The sequence below is a fragment of the Cyclopterus lumpus genome, chromosome 14, assembly GCF_009769545.1.
Source record: "Cyclopterus lumpus isolate fCycLum1 chromosome 14, fCycLum1.pri, whole genome shotgun sequence".
Lineage (NCBI taxonomy): Eukaryota > Metazoa > Chordata > Actinopteri > Perciformes > Cyclopteridae > Cyclopterus > Cyclopterus lumpus.
This window is the reverse complement of record NC_046979.1, coordinates 18,049,981-18,075,812: the sequence shown is the minus strand read 5'-3', so window position 1 is coordinate 18,075,812 and position 25,832 is coordinate 18,049,981. Positions and strand designations below refer to the sequence as shown.

At 43.0% G+C, this 25,832-nt stretch overlaps 1 protein-coding gene across 6 annotated transcripts in view; it reads right to left on the bottom strand.

The window, feature by feature from the left end:
* The window catches only part of specc1 (sperm antigen with calponin homology and coiled-coil domains 1), a 64,511-nt gene that overhangs the window by 31,943 nt on the left and 6,736 nt on the right, over positions 1-25,832 (bottom strand). For 3 of the 6 annotated variants that reach the window (XM_034549569.1, XM_034549573.1, XM_034549572.1), the window contains 2 exons: positions 19,417-19,601; positions 19,136-19,271 (listed from right to left, as the gene is read on the bottom strand). In XM_034549569.1, coding sequence (XP_034405460.1) covers positions 19,136-19,271; positions 19,417-19,578 — 298 coding nt within the window. In that variant the 5' untranslated portion in view covers positions 19,579-19,601. Of the gene's footprint in view, positions 1-8,760; positions 9,293-19,135; positions 19,272-19,416; positions 19,602-23,809; positions 24,027-25,576; positions 25,687-25,832 lie in introns of those variants that run through there. The other 3 variants (XM_034549571.1, XM_034549570.1, XM_034549574.1) reach the window with 3 other exon arrangements.

The following is a 25,832-nucleotide window of genomic DNA, read 5'->3' as shown; positions in this document are numbered from 1 at the left end:
ATCTGCCTGGCACTGGCTGTCTGTTGTCATTCATCGCCGCAGCAGAGCTCAACTGTGGCATTTCAAAAGGCATCAGCGTGGGTCGCTGGCGTGAGCCTTTTTTTCCAGACCCCTCTCAGATATGAAGAGTATTTACTGGCGTCCAGCGGGAGCAGGGTGCTGCCTGAAAACGTTTTATTGTTTATTTTCCAATCATCAGCAAACGGCGATGCAGACACAACGGGGCTGCTTGTTTCAAAAGGATGACAAAGGTCCCTGTGCACGTGGAGCACTCAGACAAAGACGGCCCTGTGTCTCTCACATGCACACATTATCATCACCATCAAACCCACGGAGCAGAGGCTAGACAGGCAGCCTGTGTGCTGAGATAGACAACGCATCACCCTGAGCAGCACATGCACACATTTACAGCACACACAAACAAAATCCACAAACAAATGGCCTAGTTTGGAATGGAAATCCTATATCCCTGTGGTTTCTTTAAGTACTCTGCCATTGACATGCAATTTGCACCGACTACCCCCTTATTGAATACACTAGCAAATGTGGCAGGAGCTGCCAACCGTGGCACAAATACTGGGGCCGTTTAACATTCCCGGAGTGTGCAGCTGTGGTTGAAAAAGAGAGGTGGGCTTGCTAATGATAGCTGTTGAGTAAACATTTACACTTGAGATTTTAAAGACAAAAACAGGGGGTGTGAAAATGAAGAGTGGCAGAATCCCACTCGGGTCTGTCAGTCCTGAATGTGGATTCTTGTACTGCTATCATGTACAATTCACGTAACCAAATGCAGCAAGTCATCCCTATCAGTTAGATGAATGTGCTGCTGGTCAGAGCTGCACTTGACAAAGATCCAGCGTGTCATTAAACATCTACAGTCACTTTTCTGTGAGGATGAAGCCACGACTGACAGAATGAGGACAAACATACACTTCGAAATGATGTACTGTCATATGGAAGATGTTAACAATAGATCAGCACCATGTGTTATAAATGACTTTTTACCAGCATGCACAGCTATTCTCATTGGACGTGTCAATAAAGGACAGTGACAATAGGTCCTTGTTGGAGAGAGCGAGAGAGAGAGAGGACTCTGACGTGATTAAGATCAGTCCATTCGAGGATGAGTGAGGAGTGGGACTGGAGTCCAACCTTTCATATTTAGTTTTCCTCTTGCACTCCTATCGAATGAAACCCAGATGGAGAGAGCATGAACTCACTCATCTTTACATCGCCCACCTCTTTAACCATGACATCACCACAGCTGCTTAATGTGCACACAGAAATGACACCAGACTAGAAGCCAGGACACAGACAGAAGGATCCCGAAGAGGAAGAAACAGCTTCTAGAATAGAGCGTCAGATAGTTAGAAGATCTCTATATTACTGGGATATACTCACAGAAATAAAGATTAGAAAAACATAAATTTCACAGCTGGCTGTGAAAACAATATTTGACCTAAAGTTAAAGTTGATATTGGCCACTGGCGCTGACATTGTAGCAGTGTGTCTCTAGTAGATAACAAAATAGCACTAGCCCTATAGTTAAACAACCTGTTTCCAAGACCAACACCGCCGCTGAAGAATGTTTATTATTTCAATTTTCAAGAGCCCCCATTGAGACAAAGAGCCAACGAAAAGCATGGCTCTGACAAGACACCAGAAACAATTGAACAATGAACAATTAAAAAATAAAGATGATGTTGGATCGAAGAGTGGAGAAAGATTGCTCGAGACGAGCTGCTCAGTGGCATCCTATAAAGTATTAGAGGGACGCTCACATCACGCTGTTTTGATGGCGGCAGAAATGGAGAGAGGGGTAAAGCTTCTCCTGAAATGTCCACCCCACCATAAGGCTCACACACTGCATCACAGGAGCCTATTAAGGCAAGTCAGTTTTAATTTAGTGAAATCTGTACACTGTTATTGTGTTCAAGAGGGCACAATATCTTCAATTCTTTAATTACTTTTTCTAGGTGTGCAAATATTTCTTTCACAAATCCAAAGTAAAATATCCAAGGCCAAGGTGGTTAAGGGTTAGCTTAATTTCTTAATTTAGTGCCGTCTTTGATGCAGGCCGGCTCAGGTCCAGGACCATTTATAGCTACCTCTGAGAAGCACTCAATCTGTGAAAAGGAGTGGAGTGGGCAGTTAACTGGCTCACGGTGGAGCTTTTCTTCCTTTAGCAAGAAATAAATCCTCAAGCAGTCGGAGGAGTCTGGATCCAACGTGCAAATACCATCAAACACCAATCATTCCCAATGAGAGAAAACCTTGTCACAGATAAGTCTTTTCATATTCAATATCTCAGGAACAGTTTCTAAAAGGCAAATGAAAAGTCATTGCTTACATTCAAGGACAATCTTCGATTGGTCTTCAGACCGTTATTAAACATGACTTTCTGACAACTGTAACACAAATTACCGCCTGCTTGTATGTTTTCACCAACCAGTCATGTTGCAGTTTACACTCAAGTCTGTTCAAAATGTTCAATTTAACCAATTACACATTTGTATGAAATTGTCATAATTAGCAATTTAATTATTGTGGTCAAAACGTGTTTTGTGAGGTCACAGTGACCTTTAACCACTAAAACCAAATCCGTTCAACCTCGAGTCCAAGTGGACGTTTATTTCAAATTTGTTCCTGATATATCTCGTTCATGATAATCACAGAGAGCTTGACCTTTAAAACCCAACATCTAACCAGTTCATCCTTGACTCCAGCTGGACGTTTTATATGCCAAGTTTGAAAAAGCCAAAAAGATGACATCTGAAGCCACGGATGTCTCCGGTTCAGACGAATAACAAACCTGATCGTCAGACTGAGCACATGAAATGATTGTGTTGTTTACATTGTATCTAAATGAATTGCACATTCTTCCAGTACTCCAAATCAGTCAGTTATTCCATGGGAAGTCAGCTCCCCGATCACAGTAATGCACTGTGCTGGCTTCTTTCTTTCTAATGAAGATAAGCTTTCAAATCGCAGCAGGAGCCGTGTGGCTGGACGCCGTCCAGCACCAGCCGGTTAACTGCAGCCGGCCGGCCTGCCAGCCAATAGGTGACAGAGTGCATTGTGAGCAGAGTGCAACAGAGTCTTCAATTTAGAGTCACGAATGAATTAATGGTCAAGTGTCAGAGGGTTGGCACCAAAAATGACGCACTGCCTTTGTCATCGTCACAAACAAAGCGCTGTTTGGGAATCTCTCGCTGCCTTTCCTTCGGTGTTCCAGGAAATGTGGTGTGCAGTTTTTCAGTCAGGTGGAAATGGAGAGGAGAGACAGAAACACGGTCTGTGTTTCTGGCCTTCCTGTTTTCCAACTATCAGGGCATGAAATAGGTCAACAGGCGCCCATCAGTCAGACGCTGGGACGCAGAGGCATTCCTTTCCTCTTACTGGAGGAGGAGATAGACTGAAGCGAGGCTCCATGACTGAGCAGAGATTAGCCTGGCTGGTAAGCTGCATCGCAACCTCCCAATATACCACTAAAAACCATGACAACACCACTTAGTGAGGCCAACAAATGCATTTCATTATAATAAAGGTACACAAGTTGGATAAATGATGGGTTTTGTAATAAAAATAACATGTTTTGTGACTATAGCGTGAAACATTGTTTGCACAATTTTTAAGAAAAAGAACTGCTGGAATCTCTGACTCTGCTTCCAGTCTTCCAGATAACATCATATGCAAAGTGATGGATAAATAAGCAAACACTACAAACAAAACTAGGGCAATCTAATGTACTGTAGGACCAGTGTTTACCCTAGTCAGCTGTGTAAACCAGATATACTAAATCATAAACCTGCAGAGATTAGATTCCCTGTTGGCGGTCAACAGTCTGGGTTTGAATGGCTAAATGCACTTAATCACAGAATCAATGGATTCCAAAATAAAACGTACCTTTGGCTTAATGTTTAAAATTCATTGGAATAAGAGTCCGCTGTGACCCATAAAAATCTATTTTATTTTGTCAGCTAAACCCCTAACGACCTTTCGCTAGTTTTTTGCACATAACATAGTTAGAAGCTGGTTGCATACCTACTTGAACAGCAACTTTTTTGCAAAAGATCTTTTTCTCCATCAGCATAATCGAGGTGCTACTGTACAATATCATCAGTTCAAACTCCTCAATATAATCAAGCGCATCACTGCAAAACCGTATAGCTGCATAGGTTTGCATACGTCCAGTGCACTCAAGAATAACATCAACAAGCTGAACGTGTTTGTGTGGAGTTACTACATGAGAGGGTTTGCTGTTTCAGTGACTGATGCATGAGAGGTGACGGGGAAAAGTGCTCATTAGCTGAGCTCATGGGATTGTAATATAATAGCAGAGTAGAAAATAATACAATTTAGCAAATCCAAAATAAATGTTAGTTGTGGCTAGGTCATAAAGAGGCTGGATATTATGGTAGGAGGAAAGGCTTCAGAAATCATTAAGCATCGACTGGCTCTGATTAATGTCGACGGACTAATGTGCAGAAATAAACCTTTAAACATTCTTATTCTTAAGTCATTACTATGACTCGCTTGTCAGCAGGAGACATGTTGATCAATCGTGGAGACAACTGACCAGGCGAACCCCTCACCCTGCCTTTACAAAAAGAGACTCCATTGTGTATTTAAGCTCGATGTCTGTTTCTGCCTGAGAAGTGAACAGCTCTGCAGCACAGCATGAGCAAGGAACGAGCTACAGAGGGCCACAGAGCCCCACAGAGGGCCACTTGGCCTGGGTTCTTTGGCTCCTTTAATCATTTTTGATTGAATCATTTCAACTGGCCTGCATGCTCAGACTTTTAACACAGCATCCATATGCTGATCCACTCCGTTTACACTACGTATGGAGCCAATACCCTACAGAGATATCCAATAGCCGGCACACTGAGAGAATTTTCTTTATGCTCCAAATGGAAAACCGTTTAAGAGTGACGGAATAATAGTATGGCATTTTACATGATTGCAGGTTTATAGGATCATGGTGTGATGGGTAACAGGTTGTACTCGAGAATTGCTAAACTTTGTTTTAAGCTGCTGATGATTTCCATCTTATACCTTTGTAATAAATGGTATAAGACTTGGGATGTATTAAGTTGTGATCTACTTTCCTGGATTGAACAAAAAAAAAAAGGATTCTGGAGAAATATTAAGCCGCAAATAGGGTTTTGAAAAAAAGACATCAGCTTCTAATGTCAGGCAACACTTGGGTACCGGGACTCCCTTTCCACAGCTTTAAACATAACCAACACAGAGGCAACCGATTCTGCAGAAGGACCCAGTCCAACCAGTATTTAGACTAATTTAGACAAGGCAAAGTAAATCCATGCGTTGCTTTCAAAGCACAGTGAGTTCTGCTGTGCCAAATTCTAGCGACTGGACAAAGACGCATAATGAACAGGATGGCACCCAGTATTGCCAACTGCACTCTCAAAGAGTGATAGTGAGCCAGGCAGACAGCAGAACCTACATCCATAGAACGGCCATGTTTACTGTTCCCAGAGTAAGGACGAACCACAGCCAGCTGCAGAAAGATACACAATCCATATCCGGTCGACTTAGCCTTACAGCTCAGATCCAATTCAAGTATTTTTTGGGATGTCAATTTGAGACACTTATTGTGAGTTGATAAACCATAAATTAGGGATTTTTATGAGCTTAGGCCTGATGGCTACAATATACCTTTGATGTCTAGGCTATAGTCTCAGTTACACAAGCTAGACATTAAAAAACAAACGCCTCCCTCTGCAAACACAAAGCTCTGTGGCATGGCCGGTGTGTGTACTGTACCAACTGATAACTGCCATGGAAAGTATGACTGATGTAACTTCCTCCCAGGGTCCCAGCTATCAGAGTTTGGACAAACTCGCTTCCTCATGTCGAATCCCTGCTCTACGTCAATTAGCTCTGATGTGGTGTCGAGATAGCACAATAATCTACGGATTTCCACGTTCCGTCCTGTTGCTCACGGTGGTGTCGAAGCCTGCTCGTTTTTTGATTGATGAACCCAAGCTATTATGTTTGCTGTGTCATAAAAAAATGCAAGAAGTCACAATGTCACCGAGCTTCTAAAAGCCAGAGGCTTCCCGTCTCAGCAGGCTAAGATACTGTTGCCTGGTGGCCACTGAAGTGGCACTTATCTGGGCTAGGAAGCAGGAACCAAGTCACCTTTGGAACCTGCACACTCACACGGGAGTTTCCGGTTGCTGACGTTGTCGCCTGGCGCTATGATGGGATTTTCGTCATCAAGCGCCATGCACCAGTTAAGGTGACAACGGTATTAGTTTAGTTTCCTCGCACTAACTCATGCATCAAAGCTTACGGGAAAGCCGGGAAGACTTTAGATTTACATTTAATTTCGCAATCATCGTGTTCAAATTTGAGAAATCTCGTCTGAGCCGAGCACCAACCAATACAAAATGATAACGTAATGTTACTGTGCTGCAGTGGGAACAGAAATAAAAACATTATTCCAATGACAACACACTAACTGACACAGTGAGAGCATCCTCCACTTTTAAAAATCACTGTGCTTTACATTACAGCTTCCTACCAGTGTTAAAAAAAAGAAACTTCTGGAGAAACCAGAAGTTTGTGAAATTTCCCATTTTAGACCGTGTGAAAGTCCCGAGAACCTATTCTACCTCACTCCACAAACATGTTCCCTTAGTCCTGGGCCCGAATGGGTACAACTGTCTGAGTTGTAGCCCTGAAAATAGACCCACTGTTATTGGACAATATATGACTGATAATCCATCAACAGCTGAGCCGCAGGCTCTGGTCTGGGCTGCTCTCCCGCTGAGCCAGTGAGGAGACAGAAAGGCTCGCTGTAGTAGCTTTCACTGTAATTTGGTTTTGATAACGACCTCCTTATCACTGCAGCAGACAGATTACTCCTTAGCCTGCCACTTCAGAGATAACACCATCAATCAAATCTGAACGAGTTCCTCCCGTTCCCACATTTCTTTCCTTCCAGCACCAGAACTGTTATTCTACTTTCCCCAAAGCCCAAAGTCTGACAAACCTCAGCCGGACGTTTTACCATCTGGGTGGAAGGTAAGCTTGTGTAAAGAGTTAAATATACATAATATAGACATCTGTATGTTTACTAGTATACTTGTACAGTGTCTTTGGTCTTCATTCTCTTGGATCTATAGCTTCATGTCATGGGCAGGCATAATGAAAGATCAAGCCATATGGCGATCAAATCTCATTTACTATAGAGGCTCAATGGAGAATGCTAATTTATATGAAGAGGGGCTCGCTCAATGAATAATAATGCTGACTGGTTCATTTCATAATGAGGTTCATGTGGGAAGTTGGAGCGAGGATCACAAAGGCCTGTTCCAAGCAGAGTTTAAATACTTCTCATAGCCTGGAGAGGAACATGATTGATTACAGGGAGTGTGACTGAGATGGCTCGCTCTTTCACAGCAAATATTTGACTCTGACTCATTTCATTTTCAATCCCACATGCTTCCACATACCACAAATATGGAACAATCTCAGAATGATTGTTTGCACCAAGAATACTCATCAACAAGCGGCCCGATTTTGCTTAGTACCTTGAGAATAATAAGTGAGATTTAAAGGTGAATATCCTCCTGTGTTCCTACTTTTTGACTCAATAATCTTTTGTTATGTGTATGATGTATTTACTGTGCAGTGTATGTGTGTGTGTGTGTGTGTGTGTGTGTGTGTGTGTGTGTGTGTGGAGAGGAAACTGGGAACTAATCTTTTCAAGCATGCAGCAGCTTGCTACCATTGCCTTCCAGTATGAGCCGACTGTGCTCTATCTTGAAGCAACACACGCTACGGCTATGAAGTGACTGACAAAATACATCACTCTATTTTGCATTGTGTGTGTGTGTGTGTGTCCGTGCCTGTTGCCCTAGCAAGGTTTTATTGGCTATATTTAGCCAGCGTCATTTAAAAAAAAAATAATGTACACTTTATTGATCCCACAGTGGGGAAATTCTTCTCTGCGTTTGACCCATCCTTAGTTATTAAGGAGCTGTGGGCTGCAGTGATGCGCCCGGGGAGCAACTAGGGGTTGAGCGGGGATCGAACCGGGTACCTTGTGGTTGTGGGAGGACCACTCTCCCCCATGAGCTACAGACGACCCAAATAACATATAAAAAATGCAAATACTCGTTTTGTTAAAGAAATTCTGAGAGGTTACAGACGAGAGAGAGCCTGGTCGTCTTCTGTTGAGCGGAAATTTGCTGCTGAATGCAGTTCAGAGGGACTTTGAAATGGAAATCTTACTGAGGCGCAGTGAGCTCGGGGCAGTAAAGCGATGTGAGCGTGAGACTGATGATACCATCTCCTTTGACAGGTTCCCTCATGCTTACTGTTAGGTAAATCTCACTCAGCACTCCCCACCTCAATAGCTAAACCCAGGTGCAAATATAGAAACACATCACACAAGATCAGTAATTACAAAAGAAGTGTGGAAACGCTCACACAAATAATACCACAAAAACAGAGCAAAACACAAAAAAACTTGCAGTGCATTTAAACAGCTTCTATAACTCCAGGGCACTACTCATCAGTCAGCGTTCATCTAGTCGGTATTCATTAGTCACGGCTTGTCGCGTCAGAGATGTACTCTGACATGACATGACAAAAGATTATCTCATAATCTCTTTTGTATTTAGCAAATGCACGCCTTTGTCTTTTACATCCACTGACAAAGGCAGACAAAGACAAAGAGGGACAAGTGATGCTGAGGCGCACAGCCAAACAACAGAAGCAGACCTGATTCTGTTTCCTCCTGTCTCCCCGCCTGGTTCCCCATGTTGGTCCGCTCTGCGACTCCCACTCTCCACACCGGGGCGGACTAATCCAAGAATCCGTGGCTGCGGGGGAGAGTCGTGTGTGTGTGTGTGTGTTGGAGTGTCGGGGTTGCTGGCTCTGTTCAGCGCCCACAACCAGCGCTGGTCAGTCACATGGAGAGGAGCCCAGAAGAGACATACAATTCTTCTTATTCTTTCCTCCTACTGGTCTTCTTTTCGCTTCGCCTTCCCAGGACTGTGTGGGTGACTGTGTGCATGCATGTGTGAGGAGGCAGGCTGCGCGTCCCGTCAGTGAGTGACTGCGAGTGTGTGTGTGAATGTGTGCGAGTGTGTGCGTCCTCCAGAACGGTGACAGTATGTCACACTGGCGGGCGGGCGGGCAGCGTCGTGTGCACTTCATTATTGCTGTGATGACTGGAATCAGCTCAGAGAGGGAGTGGCTTACCAGGCCACACACACACACACACACACACACACACACACAAACACATTACCACACCTCCTCCCACTGCTGCCCGCCAGTATACTCACCAATACCAGTTGAACAATAGTGAGATGAACCGACCCTCACATTGGTACTGAAAAGACGAGTGAGTGTAAGAGAGCGAGAGAGAGAGAGAGAGAGAGAGAGAGAGAGAGAGAGAGAGAGAGAGAGAGAGAGAGAGAGAGAGAGAGAGAGAGAGAGAGAGACAGAGACAGAGAGAGGGAGACAGAGACAGAGAGAGGGTAGAGGGACGAAGGAAGGAACGAGGAGCAGGAAGAAAGGAAAACTATTTGTATTTTTGGCAGAGGGCGACAGTGCAGCTCTTGTCTCTTCTTGTGGAGGGAACTTGCAGACAGGGACCTCACACAGAGTCTCCTGCAAAAATCACAACTAGAATTTCCCAACAAAAGTCTTCATAAATAGGGAGAGGAGATGCTGGTCTAGGGGATAAGAGGCCACCCCAGGCTTGCAGACCCATTTTTCTCTACAGCTCAGCCAGCAGGGAACAATAGCGCGTGGGTGTATGTGACTGTGCCTACATATGTATGGGGACGGGGGTGGGGGTGTGCTAGTTTTGGTGAAGCCAGTGCGTAAGGCTTGTTTTTTTTCCTGTCATTTCTCATTCACAATGTATGAACGTGTTAAACATTTATGATGGCACGAGCCACATGGAGAAACCAAGTTGGAAAGGGAAAATTACTTGTCATTGTCAGTTGCTCTGGTCTCTTTTTTTTTTGGTCCCCAATCTTCATTGTTGTGTACATGTTGTGTGTGCACGTCTGTGCAACTATCACGGGAAATCATTACGAACAACTCAAAACACAAGGAAGTGAAACTACTCAAATTGCTGTACTTAATTAATAAAAAAAGAGAATTATAATTAATCTATAGGCCAAAAACATACAGTATATATATCAGAGTTATACCCAGTTACAAGAAAACACCTGCACACACTGCACTTGAAAATGAGCCAAGATGGCTAAACTGGCACATTTACAGAAATGCAAGGAACGGATTTTTAACTGTAAAAATAAACAGACAAGGATCGAAACCGCACAAACTGTTCAAAAGAACAGCAACTTAAGCAACCAAGAGTTTTTTATTTACACCCTACTGAGTAAACAATGATAGCTTACTGTAAATAATGAGAGATTCCAGTGAAACAATTAGACTGTACTAAGTCACATTATCTGAGTGTCTACAAAACAGAACGTTACGAACTGTTAGCCAAGAGCACAACTCTGTATGAAGTACCATTTATCAGGAATCAAAACCCATCTCAACTGCATCATAATTTTTTGAAAGCCACACTTGACTCAGATAAGCAGTGATATTTTTTTGAACATCTCCGTTGCATAAGCTCAGAGCTACTATAACATTTCCTTTGTGTCCACTGATGAAAAGAACCATGGAAATATAAATGAAAAAGCAGAACATCAAAGCGAAAGACATTTAAAGTGGTTAAAAAAAAGCCCTCGTAGCTTTGAGGAAAGTCATGTCCGCTGCAGGATTCTGCCCACGTCAGGTTGAATATTCAACCCTTTGATACAATACTGTACACGGCTGCATCCAAGCCTTTTTATATTTTATGAATATTGCATAAACTGTTGGTACATTTCCCTCCTCCTGTCTTAATACTCTCTCCTCGTCTCGGAGATCTACCTTGGTAAACAAACATGCCTCTAATCCAGCTAAGAATGTTCTCCTCACCACAGGACGTCCATCTCTGTGAGCCCCAACAGGCCTCTTTCCAGATCTGGCATGACCGTTTCTCTCCGTCGAGCATCTTGACATGCTGAGGTCACAAGCTTCTCAAAAGAGGAGTTTCAAACTCAATGCCAAAACTCTGATCAACAACCCCTCCTGACATCATCCTTTTTACACTGTACAATAAACGGAGGGTGCATACTGTATAGTTAGTGCGTACTTAGACTTGGACGGGGCAGTATGGGGGACATACGAAAAAAAGGTAAAGGTGTGCATCATTTTGCATGCTTATTTGTGTGTGTCCATCTTCATGTAAATGCCTGTATGTCTTTCTACTGCTCGTGTCACTTTGCGTCCGTCATGGCTGAGTGCTTATGCAGGCTGAGGTGTTCCTGTGGACTGGGGCGTGTTTGATTCATTCATCTGACAGATATGAGGAGCTCAAGGACCTCTCTCTCTCTTTCTCCTCCAAAACACTGACACACAGACAGACGGGGCCCTGCCGGGACCAAATGTTACGGCTGAGTCGTGTCTGGGTTGTGCATAGTAAAGCTCTCTCTCTCTCTCTCTCTCTCTTATAGTTAGAGCGTACCCCTCTGCTCTGCTTAGCCTTACTGGCTATTATTAACTACGGTCAACTGACACTTGCATCGTTCATCCATCTTCCTTGCGAATTGGTGCAATGAAGGAAATGATATGAGCTACGAGCTGATTGATAGAGAGCAGAAAGTCATCGTCCGGTGTGGCTGGCAAACCTCACATGTGGCAAACAATCTGAGAGAAACTTCATGTCCTTCACTCACGGACAGCTGACCTTTCTGCTGAGGCTGCTTGTTAACGAAAAGAACGTCCCGTGTCTGATTGATGGCTTTTTGGGAATGACACATGGTTTTCTGTAAATCTTTAGCGTTCTGTTTTTTTTGCAACGACCCTCTCTGTATGTGACATAGCATGTCCAGCATGTCCCAATTCTACGTTTACGATCAAGTGGAATGTCCCTCACAGGTGAGACTCTGACATGGGAGAGCATGATGCTTTTGGTAAAGCTAAGTTCTTCCTGTTCATTCACTTTAATTGTCTTGCTGAGGAAGATTTATGAAGTGACAGTGTTGCGCCGACACATTATCGCTAAAAACCAGCATGCAACCAAAACAACGTAAAAACTGGCAGCTGCTCGTGTTTCTAAATCTGCAAGCTCTTATCAAAAGCTGAACATGTTTGTTCTCAACTTGAAGGCAGAAAGTGATACTAAAAACATACACAAGAGGAACAAGGATACATTATGATATAAGGCTAAAGAAAATATGATTAGAGCAAAGAAGATTTCTTTCTGGCTCAACCAGAAAATACAGAAAGTCCAGTTTAAGACATTAAAAATGGTCCCTTTTAGGTTCCAATTGAATTTAGTATGATACACTTTGGTCCTTTATTATGGTTTTGTATTCTATATGCGATGATGGGCTCAAAATGTATCACATAGATGCTGTAAAGCTTGACATCATCATAGTCATTCAAATATATCATTTGAGGTACAACTACTGAAATAACAAGTAGCATTATAAGTCCCACAAATTCAGGCCGTGAGGGATATTTTAAACACGTCAGTTAAAGATCTTGGGAATCACAAATGTGAAAAAGGTTCTTCAAAACCTTTTGTTGCTGAAGAGGGAGCTAAACAATCTCTGGTACATTTACTTAAGTGATGTCACTTGAGTCAGCGGTGGGAGCTGAAGAACTTAAAAATGTGGGTGTGTGGAGAAAGAAAGAAATTAATGTTACCAGACATCTGTAGCCTGCTCCTCCTCTCTGCTTGAGGCTCGTGGCTCGAGGCTACATTAGCTGCTACTAGCATACCCCAATCTCCATCAAGAGTTTGACGATGTTATACTAATGCGATGCTAAATCTGTAGAGCAGAATTAATGCTAAAGCAGTCCTTTAGTGAATCAGACAAGGAAAAGACTCACTGGAAGACACTTATGTGAAACCCAACTCCCCTCACCGAAACGTTATCGATCAATGTGAGCGCATTGAAGTGCCCATTTGTAAAGTTATGCCCTGCAGTCACCCCCACCTACCAGGCTTGTTATTTATAGAGCAGGACAGTGTTACCTCCTTCTGTCTCTACGCCTTGCACACCCCACAGGGACTCCTCTCCAAGTGAAAGCTTTACTGAATTATTGATGAGACGTTTTAAATAAGTCATCAGGAGGAGGCTGGGTTTTAACCCGTTGTCTGGCAGCACGGTAGAGTTGGTTAAGTGCCAAGTGGGATAGGGGGAAAGACTCCATTAGCAAAAATAACAGTTTTGACTCATTAGCACGGCCTGCTGTGAGGGCAGACAAGGGTGGGGTCAAACGGTCAGCCAGCTGACCCTTTTAGCCAATACTGTGTGTGTGTGTGTGTGTGTGTGTGTGTGTGTGTGTGTGTGTGTGTGTGTGTGTGTGTGTGTGTGTGTGTGTGTGTGTGTGTGTGTGTGTGTGTGTGTGTGTCATGAACGTTATTTTCCAAGGGACCCTTGCTGGTTTACAGCCTTTATGCCTACTGTGATCCGAATGCAATCTACTAACGCCTAATAAATATATAGCTACCGGGCTTGTATCTAGTGTGAAATGATATTAGAGATCATAGTAATTACTGTGGCTGTCTTGGTTGATTACATCCAGGTGAAATCCAATTTCATGACTGATGACAGACTGTTGCTTCTTCTTCTCATGTCTGTTCCCGTAAGGCAGACCTGGGCATAGCACGTTGACCGGCCCCTCAACTTCGCTTTATTACTGAACTGCGACTGGTTACTGCCGGCCCTAACCACGGCAACAGAAATAATATATGCATTCCGCTTAACCCAGCTCTCCACGCCATCCGTTCTGACACGGACACAATCACGACATGCGTGTCCTTCACCACATGCCTGACTCAGTTCTGAAACACATTCAATGTCACACGAACAGTAGGGAATTACAGGCATCTGCACAGTACAGCAGAGTTGTTATGTTAGTCTACTTTTTTTATTTTTTATTTAGACGTTTTCTTAAGCGTATCGAATGACACGATATGTATCGTAAGTCATTTTGTGATGAGACGAGTGATTGACGTTACCTGACATTACCTTGTCACAAGATAGCCAAAAATGTCCGCTCATGCTAAAAAAAGAAAGGTTGATGCCGAATGCAACAAAACATGGACTGTGAAGTATTTATTTACTGAAATCAGAGGTAAAGTCGTGTGTTTAGTTTGCGGAGAGCAGATTGCCGTTTTTAAGGAATACAATTTGAATCGACATTACGATACGAAACATGTGGGGAAATACAAAAACTTGGACATCAGAAGCTTTGCTAGTTAAGCTACAGAGGCAACAAGGCTGTTTTACCAAGCTTCACACATCCAGTGATGCAGCAACCAAGACCAGCTTTGTGATATCCCACAAAATCGCTAAAATCAGCAAGTCATTCTCGGAGGGGGAGTTCATTAAAGAGTGCTTGTTGGACTCTGCGGTGCTAATATGCCCCGAAAAAAAAAAGAAGCATTTCAGAAAGTCCCACTTTCCAGGCGAACCGTGACGAGAAAGATCGAGGACATGGCGGGGAATCTGGAGCTTCAGCTGCAACGTGAGGTGGCACATTTTGACTTTCTCCTTAGCTTTGGACGAGAGCTGTGATGTCCGTGACCCAGTTACTTTTTCCGTGGGATAACGAAAGACTTCAAGATTATAGAGGAGCTGGCAGCACTGCGGCCAATGAGAGGGACGACGACAGGGAGCGATCGGTTTACGGAGGTAACTGCAGGGACGAGCTGGGATCGTAAGGGATCGCCACAGCGGATCATCTATTTCCATCTAGTTGGCATCCTAGGCCTCGACAATACAAAATGGAAATCAGATTTTTAGATCGCCATATTTTGATTTGCTTTCACGCCAGATGAGAAGGGGGAAACGCCCTTACACAAGGATGCTATATTGCTGGTGTATTTGCTTTTCCCTGTATGCACAGTTTATCAGGCACATCTGACCCAGTTCTGATTAAAAAAACTAATATATTATGCATGTAGCCACTGCGGTCCTCCTTCCTACAATTAATCAGCAATGATTTGCTAAATGAATTGTACAATTACAGTTTGAAACAAGATACAAAACTAAAATACAAATGATGGTGCATTCCTTAACAACCTATACGAGTCCATGCAACTAAAGTAAAACTAAAGTAAAAGTATGTCCACTAGTCACAAACTGTACTACTGCGGCCCGAGAAAAGACTGAATTAGTGCCTGACAGGTACGATGACAGTTCTGCTGCAGTGTCCCTGAGAACCGAGTCAGTCCCGATTGCATCTCGTCAGTGTGTAATGTCACACATCGACGAGGAAGAGCCCGATCTGTGTACGAGCGACCAGACGACACTGATGGGAGACAATATTACTAAGAAAAGCCTGAAGACACGTCTCCGTATTCGAGTGAATGTGTTTATCCCAAAATGTCAGAGCAAACTCTGAATTTTTGTTATCTTCTCTTCACCCAAAAACAGATTTCACTTCAGAGACTTCCTGTCCACATTAACCAATGCAAACACTCAAGACATTTGAGAGCATTACATCAATATCAATGAGTTAAAAATACCACAGATCACCACCCCAATCTATATTCAAATCATGGCATTTCCCCATGTGTGGATATTTCAGCATAACTCTCAGTTCAAGCTCAGTGACTTGCGATTGAGAGCAGGAGGCTAAACGATGGTTTTCAGGGCATGCATGAATAGTTAACCATTGCTGCTCTTTCAGGTGTCAGATTTGATTTTCCACTTGCTGATTAGCTTGATTTTTTAGACCTGTTTGACGTGTCTGTCGTCATATGTCTTGACGTGCACCGATGTGAGGCCCAGCCCAGGTGCAGAACAATAAAGCGTGCCTTATGAGAACATTATTTAAATTAACCATCTTTAATTGAGCGCATAAAACAAAATAAAGTTGGTTTCTTTTGAAGCTAAAAAGCAGAGAACTGTCGGACTGATAAGTTTATTTTACATAAAGGATAAAGGATGCCACTCTCGCCGATGCAAATGGCAGCAACATAATAACATCACGACTCTGCCCTATTTCATTTTTTTACCAAGAATGTTATAAATTATTAATATTCTCTGGTTGGCTAGCGGAGATTGGCTAGTACAACTAGTGCAAAAGAAGTATGTGTAAAGTAAAGAATGTATCATGAATATGTTCTTGTCCTTGTGTGTGAAAACACTTAGAGCCCAATCCAATGAAAGCTGGGTGAAATCAGGGTCTAATTGTGTTTGAAGAACCGAGAGCGTCACTTGGCCTTGGTTTCTGAGCTCCTCTGGAGCCATTTGTAAAGTAGAAAATCAATTATCTTTCCTTTAGTCCAACAACCCTTTGAAGGAGGATTTCACGGAAGCACAGCATCTACACAATGTGTAGGTGGGCCACCAAAACAAAGACAGCTATCTCCTCTCAGGGGATTTTTCAATGATGTGCTGGGAACAACATTAATTACGACAAACAAATCCCTGTCATAATCCACCACCATATTCCTCCTGTGTAATACATGTTTTGTTTTATCAGGTTTATTTGTTGTTGCTGTGCTTATCCAGTGACACGCCCCAAAGTACAATACCGACACACAATTTAAAAGATAATAAAAATGCCTTAGACACAGAGTTTATCCTGTTGATAATGTAGCCAACACTATTTCCAGTGACTAGGAAAGCTGATTAAAATACAGTGTGTGATTCACTCGCAGGAAATGAAAATGGATGGCATGGACAACGAATCTACGACAACAGCAGTGTGTTCAAAAACAAGAGGCGGCAGTATCTATACCATATGTTTCTAACCATCAGCATCTGAGGAAATCATCAAACAGCTTAAGACTGTCCGGTATCTCAACAATTCTTCTGGCGTTCTCATCCGAAACCAGAGCCGCAACAGAGCTACGTGCATGCATATCGTTACTTGGGATGTTTGCTGGATTCATTTACATGTTTACTGTGGACCTGCATTTACAAATTGCTTTGTGAACTGCATTTGTGTGTGGATTATTGAGAATCCCCTGACGTCACTCAATTCACTAAGGTTTTTTGTCGCCAGTCATATCTCTCCTTCCTTTTCATCCAATCACATGAGCGTCCCCCAACAAGGGTATGATTTACGCCATGGTGAGCGGTGTGGAAAGGAATCTCCCGGGAACTAGTCAGACAGCTAGCTTCGGCGAAGTGGTGCAAACATTGACAGATACATCTGTAAGGACACCCAAAATAATCCAAACAATGGGATACAGAAACTGGATTGAAGGTTACGTCCACAATGTTAAAGGAAAGACAACTTGCACCCAGCGTTGGCTATGGTTAGCTAACGTTGGTAATGCTAGCTGGCAGACACTAACTAACTATGTGTTTCTTTGCCAAGTGTTGTAAGAGAAGCGTAGGTCATCTGGAGAATAGTAGAGAGAGTGCATAGTGTTTGGGTGTGGTCGGGAAGTGAGTGATGAAGAGAGAGAGAGAGAGAGAGAGAGAGAGAGAGAGAGAGAGAGAGAGAGAGAGAGAGAGAGAGAGAGGGAGTAATGTAAGACACATTCAAATTCCTTCTTTTGTGAAGAAGAGCCAGTTAACATGAGGCAGGGAGTGATTCAAGTGGCATAGGAGGCCACCTGGCAGAGTTTTTTTAAGGACAAACCCAATTGTTGATGCTGATAGGGAAAGCTACTATTTGCAAGACAGAGTGCTCGGCATAGAGAGCAGAGACCAAGGCAGCCATGAGCATAACCACCAAACTCATTAACCAATAAGGATGCGAAACACGGTTATGCCACTGGCTGTTGAAACATTGCAACAACCCATGCAAACACTTTTTCCTAGAACACACCAGTCCCCTGTTATCACCCATATGCTGGCACCACGGGTTGGAAAGATTGTATACACCGGTTTGAGAGCTGTGCTAAAGCTAATAGCTGGTCAGAAAAGACAAAGGCAGTCCAGTTCAGGTTATGCTTGGTTGGTACAGCAAGGGCAAGCATCCACAGAAAATCCACGGTCTTCTCAGTGAGACTACTGCTGCCTGGGGGAGGAGATGGAGATGCCGCAGTGGCCATTAAACTGAGGCAGAGGGTGCACAAATTGGGTGAGGCTCTTCATGTTTTTTGGACGACATTTATGGAAAAGGTGTCAGTAGCCTGCAGCGACAAAACTATAGGGAATGCAGACATTTGACAGAATCTGCTAGAACAGCACTCTGCACACTGTCTCAAGCTTATGACACCATCCGTCATCATGAAAGCTCCAAGGGGGCAGCGTCATACGTCAACAGATTCATGCACTCTCAACTTCGTGATGTTGGGCAGGGAAGTGAGTGAGACAGTGGACCCGGTAGCCGGCCTGCTTCTGGACTCTGCCACAGTTCCTTTGGCCCATGAGCACGTTCAGCATCTCAAGTAGTGAAGTTACATTTGCTACAGATTGCCACATTAGAGGTCAGATTAAGTCTGCCACTCGACGTAACAATAACAATAAACATAGTTCAATTGTAACGTGCAAGCCAAGGCATGGATTTCTTATGACAACTTAAGCCAGTAAGTAAGCTACTTGTCCACTTAAGCTGGTGTTAAATAGCAACAAGCCAGGTGCCTTTGGTCTTTCCTCTCTCTTGTCTTTTTTAATTTTTCCTAATTTGTCAACTAACACATAGCCTGCTGTTCACACGGCTGAGCAGATGTTGTGTGAGAGGCAGACTATGAGTGAGCCCAGTGTCTCAGTTTTGGATGAAAATCCTGAGAACCGTATTCCTCAGCCACCTGCATCCTATCAATGCCAACCAGACAAGACTAAAGAGACACATGAAATACTTAGAGGGGTGTCACAATACAGCAAAGAGCAGCATTTCTCAAGCTTTCTTCGAGTTACAACCAGCAGCCTTGGAGCTGAGACAGGCAGCTTCAGTGGTGTGCTGTGGCCCTCTAGTGGTCATATGTGGTTAGTTACACTACTTTCATACTGAAATGTGATGATCTCTGAAAGACAGATCACATCCATAAATTGTGACGATAACATCTTTCAAGCATCATATTGCTTTTGTTGTACATTAAACCAAGTCTCTGAAATTAGTTATTTCAAGATATCTGATAAGAGTGGTAGTTTCTTACCAGACAGGCTGCGAGGGCGGGCCTCCGTGAGATCTGAGATGGCTCCAGTGGTCACAGTCTTCTTCATCCGGGAGCCAGAGGCAGCAGCTCCCAGGGTAGGCTTTGTCAAGGCATCATCGCTGCTGGCTCTTTTCAGCTAGAAACACATCTGCTGTTAGTATCAACAATATAGGTTGAATGATGTTACAATAAAGTTCTGAAATGTTTTAGTCTGTTTCATCCCTTGTGTAAAGGTATCATCATGTTAGCTTGTGGTAAATTGTAGTATGCTTGTGACCCACCCGGCTGTGGCGTTGGTCTGAGGCCAGCGTATTAGAGGATCTGGAGGTCTTCATGGCTGTGGAGGTGGTGGTGGAGGAAGATGGGGCCATGGAGGCTGGCTTGGTCCGCTCCTGGAGTCCCGACTTGGGCAGCCCCACCTTCGTGGCGCCCGATTTCATCATGGCTGTGCGTCAGCTAACTAGACCTGAGAGAGAGATCCAGAGAAGGAAGTTGTTCGGTAACAAACTCCTTGAATGATTTATCCTCAAGCATTAATGTGCCTGTGTATTCAGCTCCCCTGGAGCTGGTGGGGAGATTCTTACAGATCAGATGCTCAGTAGGCTTTTGTCTCATTGAAGGTTACTCTCCTCAACCACTATGCCAAAGGCACCAGAAAGCACTGCTGAAATATGAACACATGATCTTCCATTCACTAAAAAAGCACTTTGAACAAACAACAAACAAACAAAAGTCTCTAAAAACAACACAAGTGACACTGTGCGAAACTGGCCTTTGACTTGTAACATTGCTGTTTTTGACCGCAACCAACATATAATAAAAATGTATAACTTTATAAATACTTTGTTGGTAACTTGATTTTTTGCCTTAACTACATGTAATTTGCAGAGTACAATCTATCCATTAATTAAAACTACATATCAATATTGGAATTGCAAATTATTCATTTTAAATAAAGCTGTTTTGTCTGCCCCTTTCCGTTATCTGGCAGTAACTAAATCTACTTAAGGAATTACCACTACTGCAGAAGAAAATATACAAAACAAATATATCAACATCAGCAAAAATCCTGTGATGAATAAAAACAGTTTTAGCAATGCACTAGCTATAGATGTGAGTCAAAATTAGAATTTCTCCGAGACAGATGCATACAATTTAATATGTCCACAACAGTCAATATGTTCAAATAGAAAGACAATAATGGCTTCAAAGGTGTGCATTTGATGTCCAGAATGAAATGACTCATCTGGGCGAAGACGAGCTGTAGGAAATGGAAGGAGGTAGGAGTGCACTTAACCAAGGAGAGTGTGAACTGGTAAAGAGCTCTGAGTCATTGATCTGGGTTGTGGTAACCTGATCCTCTGCCTCCGAGAGGAACATTGCCGTTAATGGGGATAGCCTCTAATCTAGGGAAGCGAGGGAAGACAGTTTCCCCCTCTGCTCCAAGCTGATATACATATTTAATTTACTGCAGCAACTGAATTGATGCATGTGCCGCACAAAAAGAGTGATGCTGCAAAAAAAAATTATTCTGCAGTAACTGTCCTATATATACACTGTATATATATATATATATATATATAAATGATATGATGCGTAATAGGAGCAGTGCACACTAACCACTAGAGACAGTAACAATACAGGGGATCCACATCAGTAAAATGTTCAGACATCCAATTTGGTAGATTTTACTTTGCTTTTTTATTAAGGGATGTTTCTGGGTGCTTAGAGACATATTTGACGAGGAACACATTGCATGTACTTTTTTATGTTTTTGCCCATATAATAACTTGTCTATCCCCCTGCTGGCCCATCATATGATACTAAGACCTCTCTAGGCAAGATCTTGTGACTAACTCCTGCCTGGCCTGGTAATCTAACATCTCACCTCATTTTAGAGCAGTTTACAAGGATAGGGCACCACTCATTGCCCAGCACACATTGATATGCTGCCTGTGTAGGATTAATGAGGAAGTGAGGCAAATTGAGGATGTTCCCCCTCAAGGTTATATCAGTTTATTCTTTTTTTTCTTCTTTTTATGAGGGGGAAATAAGCAACAAGCAACCAAATAAATCAGGCAATTGTGAAACAATAATGTAATGTTTGAAAACTGCAAAACATTGGTACAGCAAAATCCTGTCCAGTTTAAGTTGAATATACTTAGTTTTCACCTTCTTTGGACCACTGCAGGACTCATTACTGCAAATATGACCTCCCCATATTTCTGTGCAGAGATCTGATCCTCAGGAGCCAGAACGGTGTCCCACTTACTTTACAATGGCCTAGTTAGGAACAGGAGACCTAAATGTCTTTGAGGGACAGACAGCGGGTTGCAAATCTGAACATGAGCCAAGAGTGTGAGTTGGGCATCTTCCTGTAAAAGCAACCACGCCAACAAAGATGGCTACAGTTTGCACGGTCTGACAGAACAAACACGTAGGATGATGACATCGTGGCTTATACAAGGCTGGTAAAAAGCTAAATATGGACCAAATCAGAAAACCAAGTATAACTTGTAGTCACCACACAGTCATAAGTAATGGGTTGTCATCTGCCTTAATTATATTGCTTCCAAAAACAGGAAGATGAATGTCAAGGCTTAAATATGGGACAACGTGGTGTCGGAGCCTCTCAAGTTATTTCTGACAGTTGCTGTTGGACTGGACTGCTAAAAGGAGATAAAGAGAAAGCTCCAGCTGTTATCAGCCTGGTCCTGCTGTCCCCATCTCTCACACATTATCTGATCTGATACAAACCTGAGGGAGTAAACAGGGTGCTTTAATCACACAAGCAAGATCCACACTATGTAAATAGCTCACCAAATCAAATCAAAACAAGATAGGTCAACAAATGATTGTACATTTACAAGCTATTACAGCAGCTATTCTCAACCACAACAATCGTCAGGTAGAGACCAACGTGTGATGCCACTTTTAGCAGAATATTCATTGTTGTCATTGCATCATAGTTAAAGGCCGATTTATTTATGTTGTGTTCCTTTTTTGTCCCGTGTCATGTTTATTTGGGCAAGTGGTCCTCTTTTTAACAATCAGAAAGAAAAAAGGTAAACCCTGCATTACAACACACTCTTAATTGCTTCATCAATATATCAGTATGTCATTTGAGTTTCTCCACGGCTCAATCCCCTATATTCAGCCCATTCGTTTGGCAAAAGTGAATATCTCATACATTAAGATCACATTCATAAAGCATCTTGCAATGGGATCACACCGGCAGCGACGCCAAATCAGTCCAGTGGTGTAAAGTCGGGGAGCCACTGACCCCGTCCCCACTACCTACCCGGCTTCCTTATTTATCCTTATATTTATGTATACGCATAAATACAGATCCAGCATTTAGAATCCACGTTATTTATATTGTTAATTAAAAACATCCACTTGTATAAACATTTTAAAGGTGCAACCAGCAGTAGAACTGCTGTTCAGCAAAAATAGGGCAGCTGTTGAGACATAACCAATAATTACCCTCTACTGCACTGACACAATGCTATGTAACAGTTACCGAGGAAATCCCTTCTTGCATGCACACATTCATGCACATATTCATGCACACATTCATGCACACGTGTGTAACTAGGCTGACGAGGGAAATCCGAGCTAACCAGTCCTAACCATACTGTGACACTAAATGCAGGTCGACCTGGTACGGTGCAGGACAGACCACGTGAACTACACTTCAATTATTCAGTCTGTGTGTTTGTCTAGAAGAGAGTGACACGCTTCGTCCCATCACCAGGAACTGTGCATAAGTGCGAACATCCTGTCACGGATACTTTTTTTAAACGTCTGTTTAAATGGTGATCAACAAACCGCCGTGCTGCAGAGATGTGGCGGAAAAACCTGCTGCCTGCTTGTGGTGGCCTTTAATTGGGCAACGTGCATTCAGGTGGACTGTGCTGCTTTGCTTCAATCAATATCATTTATTCTATTCCATCTACAGAGAATAACTTTTAAAAGATTCAAGCATTGTAACACTCAACAAAGCATAACTGAACAACGTTGAACTGAGGAATTGCTTTACCATCATGTCGGTTTTATCACATATTTATGCTGACCTACACCGGACATTCAAAAGCAGCATTGTGAGTGATCTAACTAATATGCATCTTATATGCTCCTAACTGCATTTGGAAACATAAAAAAGGTATTTAAGATGCTAGGTTGAACGTGGTTCCTCCTGCCTGACTCATTGGGTAGCTTTTAAAAGGCCAGCATAAACCTCAATATAACATGCTAAGCATAACATAGGCTTACAAATAGCAAGCTCTGGTTAGCTACGGTTGTAAAAACGTGAATAAATACTACTCCTGCATAGACGCAGAGTTTAGCCCTGGCCACATTTCCCTTTGAGCAATTTACTTTCAGTGGTTGACAGAAATGTGATAAACCTGGCAGAAGAAATATTGGCAGCAGATGTTCCCACTTTACTTTCTTCCTAACTTATCATACAAAATTACTTTTTCCTATTCAAAACTTTTCGACACTAATCACATCTTCAGGCCCAAGCAAACGCGATTGTCCCTTTAAAGCTGTAAAACAGTGCCGAAAGATTTTTTTTTTTTTTAAAAACATGTCCAAATATTGTCTCAGAGCTTTAAAAAAGTGAGTCAAGAAAAAGAGGGTGGCGTCAAACAAGTGGTGCAGTTCACTCACGTGTTCGGTTCTCGACGCTGTCCTAGAGCCTGCCCTCTGCCAGGGAGCCCCGAAGCAAAACAGACCAAAATATTGGTCCTTTGCTGAGCTCTTCGAAGAGACTCTGAGTGCCAGTTCGAAGGGTCACGAGCAACGGCTGTATGCCTCAACGCGGCAGACAGGATGAGGAAGTACCGCAGGCTGCCAACCGCTGTGCTGTGTGTGCCGTTGCCTCTTTCACTCTCGCTCATAGAAAGAGGAGGAGATGGACAGACTCTCAGCCATGGGCATGTTTTTCTCCTCTCACCGGTTGCTCCAGACTTTTTCTTACTTGAGAAGAACACACGGCAGGAAAGGGATGGCTTTGAGCCTACTGGGCCATGAATCAGGGAAACAGCTTTTTATTATGATCACACAGCCCAAACCGCTGTTGTTAGAAATGCAGGTGTCTGCACTTTGTTCTCAGGGCAGTGGCTTGTAATTTGATTTAACATGGGACCATGTGTGTTTGTGGTTTGTGGGTTACACACAACTGTTTCATTGTATTCTTAAATGAAAGAAAAAAAACAGCCGTGTAAAGCAAGTACTTGTGGTACCACAGTAACATTTCTGTGCACAATGTCCAACTCATGTCTCTTTGCAATAGAGTGTGAACAATATTATTCATGACATTGTTATGAGCTTGTACTTTCCTAAGTGAACCGTGGGCTGTTAGCGGCTGCCGACACTGACAAAGCCAATCTCTGTGTGAGAAACGCTTCCTAATGTGAGGGTGGATCATTTACGGAGGGGTCTGCATTTCACGCTCTACCATACTGGTCAGATTTGGATCCCACAACGTACGGCATGCCAACGCCGTGAAGCATGTGGGTAGAAAGTGTACTGCACTCCGGGATGAAACAGGCTTCAGTTTTGTGGCAAGTGGTAAACGGAGGAACTCGGTCTGACCACACCCCTACACCACCACAAAAACAGCGCTTTAAAAAAGGATGCTGCAAAGGGTTGAGAGTTCAGAAGTTTTTTCTGAGGCACTGCAGGCTGCTGTGCTGCTGCAGATATAGATGTCGAGAGTGATTTGACATATGCTGCATGCTTTCGACGACACTGATTCTGTAGTGTTGCGGCTGGCAGTGGTCACATATGTCTTTGTGGCAACTGTGGATGGCCACGGAAAATACTTTCTAATGTTTAGAAGTTGTCTTTTAAAATGACGTATCATGACACGTACATATTAGCTCTAATAAAGTCATCTGTCGAGATATAGTGCAAATAGGACTTTGTATGCTCTTGCAGTGTACCGTTTATGGATGGCACCTTATTGAACAAACATGCCTGAGGGCATATCATTATTAATGTGTGGAGAGCCTGCTGAAGCAATGCAATAGCTGTGGAGACATTTCACCCAAAAGCACGCTACATGACATTTCCAGTGCCGTGAGGTTGGCGCTAAAAGAAAAGTCCCGACCAACTTGTAGGAGTGCAGCCGACAGTACATCACTTTTCCATTGGTAAGTGTCCATAGTTTAAGAACAATAACACAGTCCAAGGTGTCCCAATATAGGACATGAACTTGGAGGAAAAGCTTACCACTAGAAACTCATAATTTCCAGTAACTGGACCATTTTTCAAAAACCTGAAATACACTTCCTTACTGCCAGGTTCCTTTGTGTGAATTAAAGCCGAACACTTACAGAAAGGAAACAGGAAATAGCAAAGCCCCAGAGTATGAAACTGGCCAAACATTAATAAATAATGTTGGAACATAGAGCGATGTGACTGGATACTCACTAGATGAGGTGGCAGGAGACACCGAAGAGCCGCCTGCTTCTCATTCTCTTCCTTTTTCCTCCCTCCGTCCACAGGAAAAAGCCCTGAGTCAGACTCTCTACATAGACACAACACTGTCGCAAAGGATGTGAAAACAAATGTATAATGCAGTGGTGGCGAGTGTATGTTTAAAATATTGCTTTTTCCAAGATCATTGAAAGTAAAGTCAAATTCTAAACACAAACTAACTTTGTGTTTAGTTACTGACATACATCTT